We start from the raw sequence: 19,233 nt of genomic DNA, 5'->3' as shown, positions 1-19,233 counted from the left end.
CAGGATGCCACTGGATTTCTTGATCTCCTGGGCACACTGCTGGCTCATATTCAGTGAACAGCCAACCAACTCTCTCAGGCTGCTCTCCAAGCTGCAGCTTTCCAGCTGCACATCCCCCAGGTCTGTAGCTCCCCACAGGGTTGTTGTGACCCAGGTGCAGGACCTGGCACTTGGCCTTGTTGAACCTCATACAATTAGCCTTGGCCCAGGGGTCTCAGCTGTCCAGATCCTGCTGTAAAGCTTCCCTACCCTCTAGCAGACAGACACAGCCACCCAGCATGGTGCCAGCTGCAGACTTACTGAGGAGGGTCCTTCAGACCCTGGCCAGGACTGCATCGAGCCATGGAAGGATGCTGCAGTAAAGCAGCTTGCCCATGAAAAGAGAAGCTTTACCCTAGAACATCTTCCCTGGCAGGAGCACCCAGCCATGCACCTGTACTCAAACCCATCTGTAGCTTGTGAAGAGTCTGCAGCTGAACTTCATGTGGTGGTCCCTTTGCCCTCCCTGCCACCCAGTAAGAGACTCCAGCTGCTCCACTGGCATCTCTGTGCCTGGCAAACAGGCAACATGCCCCAGTTTCAGAGAAGCTTTCAGGCTTCTCCACACATGAGCTGCTGCTGCACACATGGTTTGCTTTCAGAGTACTTCCCAGGAATGTTGGCTGACAAAATGCTCCAAAGAATCTGGCAGTCACCTTGGGGGGGAGTTATAAAAAGAAAACCTCACTTGGAGCCCATTTTTTCCTTTATCTTCTTTTTCTTTCCCCCCCTGATTTGGGTGTTTTGTTGCTTTTGGGGTTTGGTTTTCATTCCACACACTCCCCCCCACCATGAGTCTCACTCCCTACTTTCTTTCTTTCCCCTCAGCCCTGCCTTTGCTGGCTTGTTTTTGTCTCCCTCCAGGCATTTATGTGGCAGTGGGCACAGCCCAAAGCCAGACCCCCTTAGGTGTGCAAGGAGGGCATTGGGGGGTGGGGGGTGAGTCCCTGCAGCACTCTGGTGCCAAGCTGGCCCTGCACTGTGGGAACCACCTCTCTGATGTGCCCTCACCCACTCCTGCAGCACCTGCTGGGCAGCTGCTCAGCACAGCCTGGGCTTGCAGGGTGCTCTGAGCAGCACTGAACAAAGGTTTGTGATTACCTGTTTGCTCAGAGGGAGAGAAGTGACGCAGGGAGGAAGGCAGTGACTCATCTGAAACACTTTGGGGATGGAAATGATAGAATCCAGGCTGAGCTTCACAAAGCCCTGCACTTACAGACTCTTACTGAGCCCAGAGCTGCCTACACTGAATGGTGTAAATTAACCAAAGAGAAGCAGTTCAGGAGGTAATGTGGGAAGAGTGTAGAAGAAACATTACTTTGGAGGGAGGGAATTGAGCAAATCTCTTGGAACATACATTTTGCACCACACTTAAGCAACATGTCCTCCATGGAGCTGTGGTCCACTGAGAACTGAGCACACAAAGGGCCTCCAGTCACCAGCACAGGCATTGATGCTTTTAAAACGAGGCCTGTCCCCAAGAGCATGCTCCTGATTGCAGCAAAGTGACAGCAAGACATGGCCAGGCATATCACAGCATCATAGAAGGGTTGGAAGGGGCCTTAAAGATCATCCAGTTCCCACTCCCCCACCAGGGGCAGGGACACCTCCCTCTAGACCCTGTCCAGCCTGGCTTTGAGCACTTCCAGGGTTGCAGGAGGTCCTGTGCTACCAGGGCTGGGCTCTTCCTTTGGCCAAGAATCAGCCACCAACAAGCATGGCAATGTCCCACCTCATTTTCTTCTCCTTACACTATCCTAATGACTCCACAACACATGAACACTGCTGGGGGGGATGCTCCCCAGAAAGCCAGCTGAGCCTTTTCACCATCAGAGGTCATTCAGATGTAATTCAGATTTCAGTACTGTGTCTGTTCACACTTGGCAGCAAGGGAAACTCCCAAAGGCAGAGCACAACCCCCCTGAAAGGGGCAGGGTGGAAGGAAGGACATCTGTCAGCAGAGCTGGCAAAAGGTGGCCATGCTCTGAGCCTGGTCACACATTCAGCCCATTCTAGCTGCAGAGAGCAGCATAAAGCCCAGACCACAGAGCAGCCATGCTCTGTGCCAAAGGGATCAGAGCAGCCTGGTGCAGACATTGATTTTGGTCCAGATAATGCTGAGAGCAGACAGGGTTTTGTCCCCAGCTGTCTTTCTTTGGCTTCTCCCTCCACGGGCAGCCTTCTGCTCTGGTGCAATCACTGCTGAATGCTTGGGGAGCAAGTCAGCACAGAGTGAGAAACCAAAGAGGACAGAGACCTGGGGCCTCTCTTGTCCAACTGCTCAGCTGCAATCCCTAGCCAGGCTGGAAGCCTCTGGCAGGTGATGCTCCTGTTTCCAGATGAGAATTAGAAACTGGTTGTTTTCTCTGGGTTGCAGCAATGGTTTTCTCTGATTAGAGCAATTTCAGAGGGGCCATGTATGTCCCAGTGCCTTCCCCAGCTCTGGCACACCCAGGGTGCTGGTCACAGTGGCTCCCCACGGCCATTCACTGATACTCCTGTTCGAGCCCCTGCCTTTGACAGCACAGAGGGGAGAGGTTATCTATGTTCCAGTGATGGCCTAGGCACCCTGAGAGGCACAAGCAGACAGTGCCTCCATCGTGTTCCTGGCAGGTGCCAGCTCCACTGGGCTGCTCAGCACAGCTGGGCTACAGCTGCAGCCACCAAGGCCAGCAACCCAGAGGAGCAGCTCATGCCTGCTGCCGTGGTGCCCCATCTGGGGAGAGAGAAGCTATTGAACAGGAGCTGTGGGACACCCCAGGTGTTCAAACCCTACATCTTGATGGCTTCCCACAATAATGTCCTGCTCAGATCTGCTGCTATGCTATAGAAGCTAAAAAAGCAGTGTGATGGCTCTGGCCCTTCCCTTCCCCAGGAGCAGACACAGTACCTTGTGCAGTGGGTCCTAAGGCATCTATGGCTTCTTGTGAGACTTGAGGCAGGACAGCAGTAGCGGTGGCCAGCAGATGGGGGTTGTCTGGAGCAGCAGCCGTCTCTGTCTCCTGTCCCGACACCGCAGGGGGGGAGGGCTCTGGTTCCAGCTGAGCCTCTTCAGGGTTCCTGGGTGGCTGCGTGGGTTCAGCATCTGCACTGCTGGTGCTCGTTACAGCGTCTGGGACGGCGGTTTCCTCCCAGATGCCTGCCGCCGAGCCCGTCACCGCTCCAGACGTTGCACCAGGAGTCTCCTCGGGAGCCCCGGAGGGCTGCCCGGTGGCCGAGGCTGCGGCAGCTGGCTCCAAGCTCGCAGCAGGCAGTGCAGCTGCTTCGGCACTGCTTTCCTGCACCGCGGCTGCTGCTGTGCTGCTCTCGGGGAACGCAGACGTTTCACCCCAGGCTTCTTGACTGGTGGAGGTTTCTATTCTGATCTCAGGAAACGCAGAGCTTTCCCCACTTACTTCTTGACCTGTGGAGGCTTCTAGGCTGATCTGGGGGTAGGCAGACGTTTCACCCCTGGCTTCTTGACTGGTGGAGGTGTCTATTCTAACCTCAGGGAATGCAGAGCTTTCCCCACTGCTTTCATGGACTGTGGAAGTCTCTATGCTGATCTCAGGAAATGCAGAGGCTTCACCTCGGGCTTCCTGACTTGTGGAGGTTTCTATTCTGATCTCAGGAAAGGCAGAACTTTCTCCACTGATTTCATGGACTGTGGAAGTCTCTATGCTGATCTCAGGGAAGGCAGAGGTTTCCCCACTGGTTTCATTCACTGTGGAGGTCTCAATGGTAATTTCAGGGTAGCCAGATGTTTCGCCCCTTGCTTCTTGACTTGTGGATGTTTCTATCCTAATGTCAGGGAAGGCAGAGGTTTCTCCACTGGTTTCCTGCACTGTGGAGGTCTCAATGGTAATTTCAGGGTAGCCAGAAGTTTCACCCCTGGCTTCTTGACTTGTGGATGTTTCTATCCTAATATCAGGAAAGGCAGAGGTTTCTCCACTGATTTCATGGACTGTGGAAGTTTCTATGCTGATCTCAGGGAAGGCAGAACTTTCTCCACTGATTTCATGGACTGTGGAAGTCTCTATGCTGATCTCAGGGAAGGCAGAGGTTTCTCCACTGGTTTCCTGCACTGTGGAGGTCTCAATGGTAATTTCAGGGTAGCCAGAGGTTTCACCCCTGGCTTCTTGACTTGTGAATGTTTCTATCCTAATGCCAGGAAAGGCAGAGGTCTCCCCACTGATGTCTTGACTTGTGGAGGTTTCTATCCTAATGTCAGGAAATGCAGAGGTCTCCCCACTGATGTCTTGTGTGGTGGAGGTTCCTGTGCTGCTTTCAGGAAAGGCAGAGCTTTCCCCACTTATTTCTTGAGCTGTGGATGTCTCTAGGATCAGGTCAGGGTAGCCAGATGTTTCACCCCTGGCTTCTTGGCTTGTGGATGTTTCTATGTGAAATCCAGGGAAGGCAGAACTTTCCCCACTGATTTCTTGACCTGAAGAGGTTTCTATGTGAAATCCAGGGAAGGCAGAACTTTCCCCACTGATTTCTTGACCTGAAGATGTTTCTATGCTAAATCCAGGGAAGGCAGATGTTTCTCCACTGATTTCTTGACCTGAAGATGTTTCTGTGCTAAATCCAGGGAAGGCAGATGTTTCCCCACTGATTTCTTGGCCTGAAGATGTTTCTATGTTAAATCCAGGGAAGGCAGATGTTTCCCCACTGATTTCTTGACCTGAAGATGTTTCTATGCTAAATCCAGGGAAGGCAGAGGTTTCCCCACTGATTTCTCTGCCTGAGGATGTTTCTGTGCTAAATTCAGGGAAGGCAGAGGTTTCCCCACTGATTTCTCTGCCTGAGGATGTTTGTGTGCTAAATTCAGGGAAGGCAGAGGTTTCCCCACTGATTTCCTGAATTGTGGATGTTTCCACAGCACTTTCAGGAAGTGCAGATGTTTCCCCACTGATTTCTTGACCCGTGGATGTCTCTGTGCTAGCTTCAGGAAATGCAGACGTTTCCCCACCGATTTCATAAGCTGATGATGTTTCTGCACCACTTTCTGGCAATGCAGATGTTTCCCCACTCAGTTCACCAGAAGCAGAAGCCTCCCCACTTGGCTCAAAGCTGGAGGGATAGGTGACAGCTGTTTCCCCTCCAAGTTCCTGTGACACTGTTGGCCTTGTCACGACTTCTACCAAATCGGAAGTGACTAAAGTGACCTCTGGAAACCCTGATGTCTCCCCACTGATATCAGGCACTGAGGAAGATTGTCCACTTAGATCTACGGCTCCAGAAATGTCTCCACTGATGTGTGGGATCCCAGATGGCTCTCCACTGATGTATGGGATCCCAGATGGCTCTCCACTGATGTCTCCTGTCTCTGAAGGAAACCCACTAGTCTCCACGGCTCCAGACCCTTCTCCAGACAGTCCTCTGTCTCCAGAAGCAACTCCACTGATTTCAATCACCCCAGATGGTCCTCCTCCCACCTCTTGGTCAACTGAGGTCTGGGTTACAACTTCCACCAAAGTGGTATCCACAAGAGAGACTGTGGGGAAGCCAGAGGTGAGTCCACTTCCTTCTCCAGACAGTAGGCCACTGGTGACATCAACTCCAGAGACTTCTCCACTGCCGTCAACCCCTCCACTCGGGTGCCCGCTCGTCTCGAGCGCTCCAGAAGCACTCCCACCAAAGTCTAGGTGCCCAGAAGGTTCACCACTGATGTCTAAACCCCCAGGAACCATGCCTGACACATCTTCACCTCCTGAAGGCAATCCACTGATTTCCAAAATCTCTTTAGCTTCTGCCCTTGTCACTGAGGGAGTCGTTGCCACTTCCACCAAGGTGGCGTCTATGAAGGTGATGCCTGAGGCCTCGCCGCTCCCACTGCTGCCAGAAATAAGGCCACTTAGGTCTGTCAGGCCACTGAGCTCATGTGTTCCAGATGGTTCTCCACTGGCATCCAGTCCTGAGGGCAACCCACTGAGCTCAGGCACCCCAGAGGGCTCCCCACTGATCTCAGGCACCCCAGAGGGCTCCCCACTGAGCTCAGGCACCCCAGAGGGCTCCCCACTGATCTCAGGTACCCCAGAGGGTTCCCCACTGAGCTCAGGCACCCCAGAGGGCTCCCCACTGATCTCAGGCACCCCAGAGGGCTCCCCACTGAGCTCAGGCACCCCAGAGGGCTCCCCACTGATCTCGGGCACCCCAGAAGGCTCCCCACTGATCTCAGGCACCCCAGAGGGCTCCCCGCTGAGCTCGGGCACTCCAGAGGTCTCCCCACTGAGCTCAGCTCCTGAGGGTAAGCCCTGGGCTCCACCACTGGTGTCCCATTCGGTGGGTGGGAGGCCTGAGAGATCTCCTTCCCCGCTGACACTGACGGATCCCTGTCCCTCCTCTCGCCGTTCTGGCGCCGTCGTAACAACTTCCACCAAGGTGGTGTCCACCAGGGAGATGGTTGGGAAACCAGAGGCGAGTCCACTTTCCCCTCCAGATGACACACCGCTGACTAGCTCCGTGCCAGAGATTTCTCCACTAAATCCAGAAGGCTGCCCACTGCTTTCCACTCCAGATGGCATCCCACTGATGTCCGGTACCCTGGAAGCAGGCACCAATACTTCTTCCTCTGCAGAGGGCAAGCCGCCGGTGTCAAGGACGCCAGAAGGCACCCCGCTTAGATCCCCCGAGGGCAGCTCACTTTCTCCAGGTAGGAAGCCACTGGTTTGCAGGTCTACCGATGGTAATCCACTTTCTCCAGCCCCTGAGTGTTCTCCACTGTGTTCAAAGCCTCCAGAAGTTGGTTCCCCGCTTGTATCTGGGACTCCAGAAGCCCACCCGGATGCTGAAGGTTCACCACTGGCTTGGGGTTCTCCTGGTTCGGTCACCTGCCCTGACACTTCACTGGTGGAAACATAGGTGCTGGTCTCCTCTGGTGTTGGGGTAGCTGGAGGAAAAGCAGAGGGACTCACTGGAAAAAAAAGAGCAAACACAGAGAGTGAGCCAGGAACATCCTTTCCTGAAGTGTTTTAAAGAGGCTGTTAACGATTCCCCCATTGACTTTGCCTCCACATGGATACCTCTGGCATAAAGGCACAAAGTCCTTTGTGCTTGCAGATGTAATTTGGGTCCCTTCAAATTTGGGAAGGAACATTATATCTTAACCAGCTAGAAATGCAAGATCTTTGGGAAACTGACAGAAGAGATAATCTGCTGGCACAGTGACACCAATTCCCAGGTGCCAAAGCCAAGCTGCTCCTTCCCTGGAGAGAGCGTGTGGAAGAGAAACGCTTTGGTGCTGCCCTGACTGCACTGCAGCTCTGTCTTCCCTGGAAAGCGTGGCCTGAGATGTGTTTCTGACCTGCCTTTCCCATCATGGGTAGACAACAACTTGATTTGTGAGGTGCTCTGGCAGTGCTGGGGGTGCTGCTCTGCTGCTCATCTAGCTCAGCCCTAGGCAGAAGTTCAAGAGCAGACACTTGTGGCTCCTCCTGTGTGCCTGGCCTCAGACTTTGCCAATATGGTGAGAACTATCTAAACTTTGAGGGAATCTCCTTCAGCAAGGACACAGATCATTTATTTTGGGGGTATCTCAACCCTGCAACTCCAGCCAAGCATCACCCAGGAGCCAGGGAAGCTCTGACCCACCTGGGAGGAGTGACACATCAGTTGGAAAGATCTCTGGCCCCCAGGCTGTCTGATTCTCAGGCTGAGTGGCAAACTCTGTCTCCACAGTCACCTCTTCCCCAGAGGGTACCCCCTCCACGCCAGGGATCACTTGGGTTGCCAACACATCTTCAGAGAATGAGGTGACTCCATCCTCCTCCACAGGTGGCAAAGCTGGAACAAAAAAAGCTATTGAAGGGGGCTGCCAAAAATTCACTGCTCAAGATGCCACCCAATGCATCACACCCCAGTGTCCCCAACCTCCCCTGTGAGATCCCTGTCCCAGAGGAGACAGGTCACAGAATCACAGAATTGTCAGGGTTGGAAGGGAGCTCAAGGCTCACCCAGTTCCAACCCCCTGCCATGGGCAGGGACACCTCACACTACAGCAGGTTGCTCACAGCCACATCCAGCCTGGCTGCAAACACCTCCAGGGATGAGGCTTCCACCACCTCCCTGGGCAACCTGTGCCAGTCTCTCACCACCCTCATGGGGAAGAACTTCTTCCTAACATCCAATCTGAATCTCCCCTCCTCTAGCGTTGATCCATTTCCCCTACTCCTATCCTTACCTGACACCCTGAAAAGTCCCTCCCCAGCTTTCTTGTAGCCCACTTCAGACACTGAAAGGCCACCATAAGGTCTCCTCGGAGCCTTCTCTTCTCCAGACTGAACAACCCCAACTTGGAAGTGCTGGAAGGACGGGTACCTCTGAAGCAGAAGGCGTGGTGGCGTGCCAGGGGGTCGGGGAAGCCAGTCTGGTTGTGGTGCTGGTAGATGGTCCTGACGCCGGGCGCGTCCCCGCCGCAGGCTGGCCGGGGGCTGACGATGGGGTAGCGCAGGCTGCCGTCCGCCAGCCAGCCGGCGTAGCACCTGTCCAGGCCCTGCCTCCAGGCGGCGTGGAGGTGCCCGACAGAGGCCAGGGAGGCGTTTTGGCTCTCGCAGTACCGCTGAGCTTCTGCGAAGGTGAACTGCTCCGGCTGGGTTGCGAAGAACACTTCACCTGAGGGGGTAGGAGAGAGAGGCGGGCAGTGAGTCCCTGCAGCCCACCCTTGCACAGGTGGATGTGCAGGTGTGAAGGTGGTTCCTGTTCCACAGCCGTGCCCAGGGGGATGAGGAGGAGGAGGACGTACCCCTGAGCCTGTCAATGTAGCAGTACACATCGTAGGTCTCGGAGGCCGGGCGCATGCCGTACGACCGCACCCCTGGAGAGTTCTCTTTGTCTCCCAGGCAGTTGCTTCGGGGGTTCACAATGGGGTACCTAGCAAAAGGAGAGAGGAGGTAACCCCCAGGTCAGCCTCATGCACCCTCCAGTGTGAAGAAACTCAGTATACTTAGGATCATAGAATGGTTTGGGTTGGAAGGGACCCCCACACATCACCACAGTCCAACTGCCCTGCACTCAGCAGGGACATCCTCAACTACATCAGGTTGCCCAGAGCCCTGTTGAGCCTCACCTTAAATATCTCCAGGGATGAGGCCTCAACCACCTCCCTGGGCAACCTGTTCCAGTGTTCCACCACCCTCATGGTAAAGAGCTTCCTCCTAGTGTCCAACCTAAATCTGCTCTTCTTTTGTTTGAAGCCATTGCCCCTTGTCCTGTAAACAGTCTCTCTCCAGCCTTCTTGTGAGCAGGACAGAAATATTTTACCACTAGAGGTGCTTGGAGCTCCCAGTGTGACCTGGAGGCGATGAATAAAGACTTTCCTCCACTTTTCCTACGTGCCAGAGGAGCTCACCACTGCAGGCTGGGTTAGGAGACAGGTAGGACAGGTTGAGAAGAACAGGTCTAGTGGCCACCAGGTATGGTGGCCTGGCGACAGCCTTAGGTCAGGAAGGCTTTAGATGCTGACAAAGAGAGCAGCAGGGCAGACCAAAGTGAAATGAAAATGAAATGAGAGCAGACATTCGTGGGGCCCCAGGCCGGAGCAGCTGTACCTGACCGTCTGGTCCCGCAGCCAGCCGGCGTCGCACTGGTCGAAGCCAGCCTCGTAGGCAGCCTGCAGCTGCTCAGGGGTGGCGATCACGGCGTTGTTCTCCAGGCAGGCCTCCTGGGCTTGGATGAAGGAGAAGGCATATCTGCTGCTGGCAGCACGGTAGTGGAACACCACCCCTGTGGGAAGAGAGCTGTGGTGAGACACCAGGTATGGGGCTGCCCCTCCCTGTGAGGTGTGACCAGCAAGGGTTTTCCCAACAAGGCAAGGTCCAGTCCCTATCAAAACCACTTTGATGGAGAGGCGTCATTCAGTGAACTCCTCTGTCACTGAGGATCTCTTTACTCCTTCTCTAAGATCTTCCTGTCCTGGAAGAGCTTAGAGCCAGATGCATGTGGGAGTGCAGAGTGTGGCCACTGTGTCCCCAAGCTTCAGCCAGCTGAGCTCTTTCGAGCACATGATTAGAGCTGGAGGGGAATATTGTAACTAAAGATGAGGTAAAGGCAGAGGTAGTAGGTTGGGCTTGATGATCACTGAGGTCTTTTCCAACCTGGCTGATTCTGTGATTCTGTGACAACTGGGTGGCCCACAGCCTCCTTGTGCCCCTGCACTACCATAGTAGAGGATGGCATTCAGCCTGTCCCTGACCCTAAGCAACCCTGCACACCTCCAGGGACATGAATGCCCTCTGTAGTGGCAGAAGCTCAGGCTGTTTCCAGCTGCGTGGTTATGTCTAGGAGAAACACACCTTCAGGTTTCCTGAAGTCCTGGTGACTTACCTGTGGGGGAGATGGGCTGCTCAGGGAGGAGACCCACACCAGGGGCTGCTGTCACTTGAACCAGCTGATCTTCCACCGTGGATGTGGAGGCAGACTCTAGTCCTGGCGTGGCAGTCACCCCCACGACATCTTCCAGGGAGCTCACCTCTGCCCTTTCAGTGGTGATGGCAGTGTCTAAGGCTATGGTGGTGAGCTCTGCAGGTACAGTCCAGCCCCCTGTGACATCTTCCCTGGTCACATTCTCCCCTGGGGCAGTTGTCTCTACTGTCAGACTTGTGGCAAACAGCTCAGGCAGGCCAGTGAAGCCATCATACAGCTGGGTGGCCGTGGGTGTGATCTCAATGGGCTCCAGGGTGGCGATGCTGCCACGAGCCTCCTCCTCTGTGGCATTGTGTAGCAGGGGCAGCTCCACTTCGGTTTGGGTGACAGTCTGCACAGTGAAGCCACTGCCCAGCCCACTGCCTAGCTCATCGATGAACTGCCCTGGGATCAGGCTTCCAACATCTTCCCCTACATCAGGAGACAAAGAACAATCAGAGGGAACACGGTCAGTCAGCCAGGTGCACCATGCTGGGGCTGGCTCCAAGAAGCAGCTGGGTGTTTCTGGCTCTGAAGGGAGCAGGGAACTCATGATGGGCTGGGAAGAGAAAAGATTTTCCTTCCTCCACTATGGCTCCGTACAACACCTCAGCACGGAGGGCACGGTCGTCGGTTAGAGGCAACGAGCCGCCGCATGCTCCACAGCTGACAGACCAGAGAGGACTTGCCCTGCTTTCCTCCAGCTCCCTTTCCTGAAAACACCTTGCCCATATCCAAGTCTGCACTGACCTCTAGTGCCTGCCGCAAGGAATTTAAGGTGGCAGGAGGGAAGGAAGGCAGCTTGGATAACCTCCACAGCAGGTCTGAGCCATGGGAGAAAGACAGCGGGATGCTCACACTCGGTGCATGAAGACTCACCAAGATAACGCTCTCCCCAAGCAACGACTTGGGAGCTCCACATCTAAGTGTGCTGACTCCAGCACCAGCACAGCCCAATGTAAATACAAAATGCATCCAAACAGCTCCCACCTTTTCCCTCCCAGATCACTTTCCTGTTTAGGTCACATGAAGCACCTGAGCTGTGCTCTGTGTCTCCAGGATGCACATGAAGCACCTGAGCTGTGCTCTGTGTCTCCAGGGTGCACATGAAGCACCTGAGCTGTGCTCTGTGTCTCCAGGGTGCACATGAAGCACCTGAGCTGTGCTCTGTGTCTCCAGGATGCACATGAAGCAGCTGAGCTGTGCTCTGTGTCTCCAGGATGCACATGAAGCACCTGAGCTGTGCTCTGTGTCTCCAGGATGCACATGAAGCACCTGAGCTGTGCTCTGTGTCTCCAGGATGCACATGAAGCACCTGAGCTGTGCTCTGTGTCTCCAGGATGCACATGAAGCAGCTGAGCTGTGCTCTGTGTCTCCAGGGTGCACATGAAGCACCTGAGCTGTGCTCTGTGTCTCCAGGATGCACATGAAGCACCTGAGCTGTGCTCTGTGTCTCCAGGATGCACATGAAGCACCTGAGCTGTGCTCTGTGTCTCCAGGGTGCACATGAAGCAGCTGAGCTGTGCTCGGTGTCTCCAGGATGCACATGAAGCAGCTGAGCTGTGCTCTGTGTCTCCAGGATGCACATGAAGCAGCTGAGCTGTGCTCGGTGTCTCCAGGATGCACATGAAGCAGCTGAGCTGTGCTCGGTGTCTCCAGGATGCACATGAAGCAGCTGAGCTGTGCTCGGTGTCTCCAGGATGCACTTGAAGCACCTGAGCTGTGCTCTGTGTCTCCAGGAGAGTTACCAGGGGTGGAAAGTGTGGGAGGACTGCAGTGAAGAGTGCTGCACGAACCCCCCTGGGCAGGCCAAGGCACCGAGTCCTTTGCCGCACCTCCGTTCCTCCCCGCCGTGTTAGGACCCCACTGGAGAGCACCGAGAGCTCAGTCGTGGCGGGGGAGCTGCAGGGCAGAGAGAAGGTTCCCGCGGCCCCCCTGCACTCACCGCTGTAGCAGAAGGCGTCGTAGCGCGAGTCGGGGTGTGGGTAGCCGGTCTGGTTGGCGTGCAGGTAGACCGTCCTCACGCCCAGCAGGTTGCCGCCGCAGTTGGGCCGGGCGCGGGAGATGGGGTAGCGCACGCTGCGGTCGGCCAGCCAGCCCGCGCTGCACACGTCCATCCCGTCCTTCCAGGCCAGGTACAGCTCCCCCGTGGTGGCCAAGCGAGCTCCTAAGCTGCGGCACTTCTCTGAAGCTTCCTGGAAGGTGAACTTCTCCGGGGCGCTGGCGTGGAAGACTTTGCCTGCAAGCACAGCGCCCGTTAGCGCGGCACCGCGGGGCCTGGCACGGCTCGGCGTGCAAGGCACCTCGGAGACCGGCTGGGCCAACCTCCCTGCCGGGGGCAGGGGCACCTCTCAACTAGACTCAGCTGCTCAAGGCCTCATCCAACCTGACCTTGAACATCTCCAGGGAAAAGGCATCCACAGCCTCCCTGGGCAAGCCTACTCCAGAGTCTCACCACCCTTGTACTGAAGAACTCCTCCCTAAGATCCAGCCTAAAGCACAGAACTACCTGTCCCCAGCAGGCATCAGCTCAGCAGGCAGGCAGGTCCTCTGCAGATGCCAAGAGGGCTCACATGGCATGGGTGAGGCTCAGCTGACTGACAGCAGCTGCTTGCCCCAGTTGAGGCAAGGCTCATTTCTGTATTTGAGTGTGAGACTGATGTGCAGGATGCACTGGAGACACTCACTTGGGCAGAACTTGACTGTCCACTTGTTTCACAAGCAGGTTGAAGCCTCACTTGTGCAGTGAAGCAGCCTTAAAAAGGAGAGAATGCCCCTCTCTGGCTACAGAGCAAGATGTGAACCATAGAATCATAGAATTGTCAGGCTTGGAAGGGACCTCAAGGATCAGCCAGTTCCTACCTCCCTGCCGTGGGCAGGGACACCTCACACTACAGCAGGTTGCTCACAGCCACATCCAGCCTGGCTGCAAAAACCTCCAGGGATGAGGCTTCCACCACCTCCTTGGGCAACCTGCGCCAGTCTCTCACCACCCTCATGGGGAAGAACTTCTTTCTGACATCCAATCTGAATCTACCCATTTCTAGTTTTGTTCCATTCCCTCCAGTCCTATCACTCCCTCACACCCTGAAAACTCCCTCCCCAGCTTCCTTGTAGGCCCCCTTCAGATACTGGAAGGTCACAATTAGGTCTCCTCAGAGCCTTCTCTTCTCCAGACTGAACAGCCTCTTCTCTCTCAGCCTGCAACCTCTGCAGTGCTTCTACACAGGCATGCAACTCCCAGTTCCTTTCTTTCCACTTCCCACTCCTGAGAGTCTGGATATATTGCAACCTCACATTGGTGACTGCAGAAGGAAGGCAGGCTTACAGCCCAGGTACACCCTGGAGTAGAACTTGCCCAACCAGCTGGAGCCACAGGGCAAGAAGGAGACAAAGGGCAATTTGTTATCTGATGTTCTGATGTGTTGGAGCTTCCTAAGCATGGCTGATGGACACCTCTGAGTGTCACACCCTCCCCTGGGTGACCAGAGACACATAGATGGTGTGGACTAGGGTGGAGGTCAGGCAGACTCCACCCTCTGTGCTGCATTAGTCATTTGACATTAAAATTATCCAAGGTCTAACAAAGAGACTGTAGAGAACATCTGGCCTTGCTGAGGTGCCTGCTTTTCCATCTTTACCCTGTCTTGCCTCCGTATTTACTGTTGCTCACTTTAGGAATGCTCAGAGCTTTGGCTGCTTTTGCCTCTACAGAATACAGAATTAACCAGGTTGGAAAAGGCCTTGGAGATCATCAAGCCCAACCTATCACCCAACACCATCTAATCAACTAAACCATGGCACTAAGTGCCTCATTCAGTCTCATTTAAAACACTTCCAGTGCTGGTGACTCCACCACCTCCGTGGGCAGCCCATTCCAATGGCCAGTCAGTCAATCTAGCAGCAGTAAAAGCCCCAATCACCTTGCATTTGCTCTGCATAGCAGTAAACATCGTAGGTTTCATCTGGCTCACGGACACCGTAGGTCCTCACTCCTGGAAATTCATCCTTGTCGCCATAGCAGCGCTCCCGAGGCCAGTGGATGGGGTACCTGGGGAGAGAAGGTGTGTAAGGAGGTGGGAGGCAGGACCCTGGCAGCCTCAGGGAGCTGTGGAACACTGCACAGTGCCATGAGTTATGGCTTTTCTTGGGCTATGGGACAGGGGAAGGCTGATCTGCTGTGCTGCCCTCCCTCTGATGGGCCTGAGCATCCCTGGGAGTGATGGCCAAAGACATGAGGCCAAGCTGCCTCCCCAGGATGGAATGTGCAGGTCACGATGGTTGAGCCACACTTGTGCATCTTGGCATAGCATCTGTTTTGTTCAGGGAGGGTGAGGGCCCAGGGTGACACCATTGTCCACTCAGCTGTCACCACCAGCCAAGGAGGACAGAGGTCACTCTGCTTTCCTCCCATAGATTGCCCCCTGGCAGAGAATGTCTTACAATCCACCCTCTGCACACCAGCAGTCTGGCTGCTGTTGGCAGCTGTTTCTCTACCGTGTTCAGTGGGTGGCTTCTCTACAGGAGAGCCTTCTGCGGCTTCCCTCTGCCCTCCAGGGCCCCTTACCTGACAGTCTGATCAGCCAGCCAGCCGGCGTCGCACTGCTCGTACCCATCCTCGTAGGCAGCTTGCAGCTGCTCGGGAGTAGCAATGACAGCACTGTTCTGGATGCAGGCCTGCTTTGCTTTCTCAAAGTTCAAGGTGTACCTGGTGGAGATTGCTCTGTAGTGGAACACGACGCCTGGAAAACACCATGCCCATCACTCACACCTCTGCTGGGCAGCAGCCAGCCCTTTACTTTCCAGAGCAGCTCAAGGAACCTGCAGCACAGCACATGCCAGCTAGGAGCAGTGAACTCTGTGTGCTCATTGTCTGTGTTGGAGCACCTCAAGCCAAGGGGGATCACAGGATGTCAGGGGGTGGAAAGGACACAGAGAGATTGAGTCCAATGCCCCTGCCAGAGCAGGACCATACAATCCAACTCAGGTCACACAGGAGCACATCCAGACAGGCCTTGAAAGTCTCCAGAGAAGGAGATTCCACAACCTGTCTGGGCAGCCTGTTCCAGTGCTCTGTGACCCTTACAGTAAAGGAGTTCCCCCTTGCGTTGAGATAGAACCTCCTGTGCTGCAGCTTACACCCATTGCTCCTTGTCCTATCACACAGAGCAAGTGAGCAGAGCCTGGCCCCTGCCTCCTGACCCCCAGCCCTCAGATATTTATAAACATTTATTCAATCCCCTCTGTCTTCTCTTTTCCAGACTAAAAAGCCACGGGTCCCTCAGCCTCTCCTCATAGGGCAGTGCTCCAGTCCCCTCATCATCCTCATAGCCCTCCACTGGTCCCTCTTCAGCAGGTCTCTGTCCCTCTTGAACTGGGGAGCCCAAAACTGAACACAGTACTCAAGTTGAGGCCTCACCAGGGCAGAGTAGGGGGGAGGAGAACCTCCTTGGATCTTCTGGACACACTCTTCTTAATGCACCCAGGATCCCATTGGCCTTCTTGGCCACCAGGACACAGTGCTGTCCCATGGATAACTTGGTATGCACCAAGTGTGCCAGCAGTTGAGCAGTGATGTGAGCAGTGGGAGGAAATCCACAGCCCAGCACACAGAGCTGGGTCACCAGTAGAAGGATTCAATGCTCCCCTGACACAGCTTGGTGCAGGCTTCAGCTGTTGGGGGCAGAACAGGGACTGTGCTGCTGTGCAGCTTTGAAAGCTGCCACCTCCCAAGGTCCTGCTCTGGACCAAGGGTGCAGAGAGCTGATCACTGTACAAACACCCAGGAAACAATAACATGAGGCAAATGCAGGGAAAATCTCCAGATCTGTCACAAGCATCTCTGTCACTGTTTTTTCTGATGAAGGAGGGCTGTTGGTACACCTTGGGCTGGCTGCAAGTCAAACAGAACCACCAGGAGGCATTGGGGGTGGGGGCTTCCAGCCTCCACTCTGAGCTATGTACTCCAGTGCCTGTGAGCAGCAGACCTGGCCAGCTAGCTTGTAGTGGAAGCTGCCTCCTTGTCCTCCACCCCCAATCAAGGCCAGGGTAGTAGGAAATGCTGCTGGTTTATTACTAGGATGTGCTTTGAAAGATGATGGGGAAAGTTTCTCCAGAACAGACCAACTCTCCAGCTGAGGGCATCCCATCTCCTAAAATGTCTGGAAGAAATGAAAGGTCTCTTGCAGCCCTGCTCCAGTTTCATGCCTCTGAACAACAACAGCCCAGCATGTCCAGTGCTACCTCCTGCCAAGGATCTCATCCTGCTGCCTCTGCAACTCACCTCCTGCCAGAAGGGTAATTTCATTGCTGTGCATTCTGCCATGAGTCATTTTGCTGGTTTGTTTAGTCTGCTCCTCCTAACCTGCTAAAATAAATGCCTGGCCCATGGCTTCTGCTCACCCCTCTCTGCCTTTTCTGTGACCTGACTGGAAGGGTTTATAGAACCATAGAACAGTTTGGATTGGAAGGGACCTTCAAAGGTCGTCCAGTCCAACCCCCTCTGCAGTCAGCAGGGACATCCTCAGCTAGGTCGGGTAGCCCAGAGCCTTGTTGAGCCTCACCTTGAATATCTCCAGGGATGGGACCCCAGCCACCTCCCTGGGCAACCTGAGGAGGGTTGCCAGTGAGGAGAGCAGCATCTCCTACACCCATTTATGTCTTTCTCCCTTCAGCCCAGGTTTGGAAGCAAGATCTTAAGAGGAAGGAGGAAGGGGCAGGACCTCACCTTTCACCAGGACCTCTATTGTGTCTTTCCTGTCCTCAATGCCGTACATCACTTCACAGCGATAGATGCCAGTGTGGTTGGACCTCAGTGCCTTGATTTCCAGGGTGGCATCAGTGGGGATGGCTGGGTAGTTGGGCAAAGAGATCACCTCCCTGTACTCCGAGTTGAGCCGGATTTTGCCCCCCGTGGCCACCAGCAGGACAACTTCGGTGCCGTTCGACAGCTTGCTCCACTTGATGCGGGGCGTCAGCAGAGCGCTGCTGTCCTCTTCCTCTGGGATGTTGAAGTAGCAAGGGATGTTCAGGGAGCTTCCCAGGATAACACGCAGGGGAGACTGCTCAGGTATCTTCACTTCCAGGCCATCACTACTGCCTGCTGGTTCCCAAAGAAAGCAGAGCTCACGTCAACGATTCCTTTCATCCAAACACATCTGTGTCTCCCGGGCCTGCATGTGCCCTGCAAATCTACACCCACACGGTCAACCTCCCCAGTTTTGGTCTAGCTGGCTGAAAGTGACCTGCAGAAAGGGAAGTTACAGCCAGGACCCTTTATGCCATGGCTGCTTTGGGGATATGGACCAGTGCTGGGTGTGGGAGTGAAGGGGAAGAAGGGAATAGAAGGCAAAGAAGGGAATAAAAGGGATGAAAGGAAAGAAGGGAAAGAAGGGAATGAAGGGAACAGAAGGAATGAAGGGAAGAAGGGAATAGAAGGAAGGAAGGGACTTAATGGAATAGAAGGAATGAAGGGAAAGAAAGGAAAGAAGGGAATAGAAGGGAAAGAAGGGAATAAAAGGAATAAAGGGAATAGAAGGAATGAAGGGAATGAAGGGAATAAAAGGAATGAAGGGAAAGAAGGGAATAAAAGGAATGAAGGGAAAGGAGGGAATGAAAGGAATGAAGGGAAAGAAGGGAATAGAAGGAATGAAGGGAAAGGAGGTAATGAAAGGAATGAAGGGAAAGAAGGGAATAGAAGGAATGAAGGGAATGAAGGGAATAAAAGGAATGAAGGGAAAGAAGGGACTGAAGGGAATAGAAGGAATGAAGGGAAAGAAGGGAATGAAAGGAATGAAGGGAAAGAAGGGAATGAAAGGAATGAAGGGAAAGAAGGGAATAAAAGGAATGAAGGGAATGAGGGGCTCTGCTGCAGCATAGCTTCTGCCCACACTACACTCCTGTCAGGGTCTAAAAGGGGGTTTAAAAAGGGGAATGCTGAAATGCCCTTGGTTTCCCCCTAAATCTGCCTTGGCCTGGCTCCCCAAGCACAAGAACAGTGGGAGGCTATGTCATAGTAGCCATTCAAACAGAGAAGCCCTGTGTGTGCTCAGAGCAGGTCTTGGGTACACTTGTTTCTGGCAGCTGCTTGTGCTCAGGGACGGGACCAGAGTGCAGCAGAGGGGCTCAGGGCTGCTTTCCTGCACCCCAAGACACCTACCTGAGAGCTCCGAGGTGGTGGCTGCAGTGATGACTTGCAAGCACACAAACACTAATAGCAAAGTGGTCATAGTTTACCTGCAAGAAACAGCACAGGGAGAAAGGAATTATCACAGCTGGATGTTCAGAAGGAGCAGAGTGCTGCAGATGCTGCTGCAGTTCGCTGTCATCTTTCAGCCACCCCTTCAGCCTCCTACATGTGGCTGGGCAGCCACATCCATCCTTGGGGAAGGACACTGTCTCTAAGTGCCTCTTGCTTCAGGAAAGGAGCCTGAGACACAGAAATAAGATGCTGTGCTCTGTGCAGCAGACTGAAATGTTGTTGCAGAGCACTTACTGTGCTGCTCTCCCATTCTCTCTCGTGATTCAGGGGAAAGGCAGCTTTCCAGCAGATCTTCACACACTGAATGCCTGCTCAAGAGGTACCAACACATCCACCAAGCCTTTGCTTCACAACAGAAGTTTGCCCCTCACCAACATCCCTCCATTCAGGCCAGCACTGGCTCTCAGGCCAGATGATGTCAGGTTGGACTTGATGATCTCTGAGGCCTTTTCCAGCCTTACTGATTCTATGGTTGGAAGCATGTCATGGAATTACAGAATCACTAAGGTTGGAAGAGACCTCTAAGATCATCAGGCCCAACTGTCAACCCACCA

General features: G+C 54.3%; 1 protein-coding gene across 1 annotated transcript in view; it reads right to left on the bottom strand.

The window, feature by feature from the left end:
• Positions 1-18,647, bottom strand: part of ACAN (aggrecan) — a 31,359-nt gene extending 12,712 nt beyond the window's left edge. Inside the window, exons 1-14 of the mRNA XM_068144352.1 lie at positions 18,578-18,647; positions 17,147-17,518; positions 14,987-15,161; positions 14,343-14,470; positions 12,365-12,658; positions 10,342-10,851; positions 9,567-9,741; positions 8,762-8,889; positions 8,338-8,631; positions 7,612-7,803; positions 6,174-6,934; positions 4,771-6,074; positions 4,005-4,290; positions 2,930-3,824 (exon numbers count right to left, since the gene is read on the bottom strand). Of these exons, the coding sequence (XP_068000453.1) occupies positions 2,930-3,824; positions 4,005-4,290; positions 4,771-6,074; positions 6,174-6,934; positions 7,612-7,803; positions 8,338-8,631; positions 8,762-8,889; positions 9,567-9,741; positions 10,342-10,851; positions 12,365-12,658; positions 14,343-14,470; positions 14,987-15,161; positions 17,147-17,518; positions 18,578-18,647 (5,584 nt within the window). The remainder of the gene's footprint in view (positions 1-2,929; positions 3,825-4,004; positions 4,291-4,770; positions 6,075-6,173; positions 6,935-7,611; positions 7,804-8,337; positions 8,632-8,761; positions 8,890-9,566; positions 9,742-10,341; positions 10,852-12,364; positions 12,659-14,342; positions 14,471-14,986; positions 15,162-17,146; positions 17,519-18,577) is intronic.
• Between the last annotated feature and the right edge of the window lie 586 nt (positions 18,648-19,233).

Source organism: Melanerpes formicivorus, unplaced genomic scaffold, assembly GCF_026170545.1.
Source record: "Melanerpes formicivorus ecotype bairdi unplaced genomic scaffold, bMelFor1.0.p_v2 SCAF_10, whole genome shotgun sequence".
NCBI classification, from domain to species: Eukaryota; Metazoa; Chordata; class Aves; order Piciformes; family Picidae; genus Melanerpes; species Melanerpes formicivorus.
The sequence above is the reverse complement of the archived record's forward strand: the minus strand, read 5'-3'. Positions and strand labels throughout refer to the sequence as shown.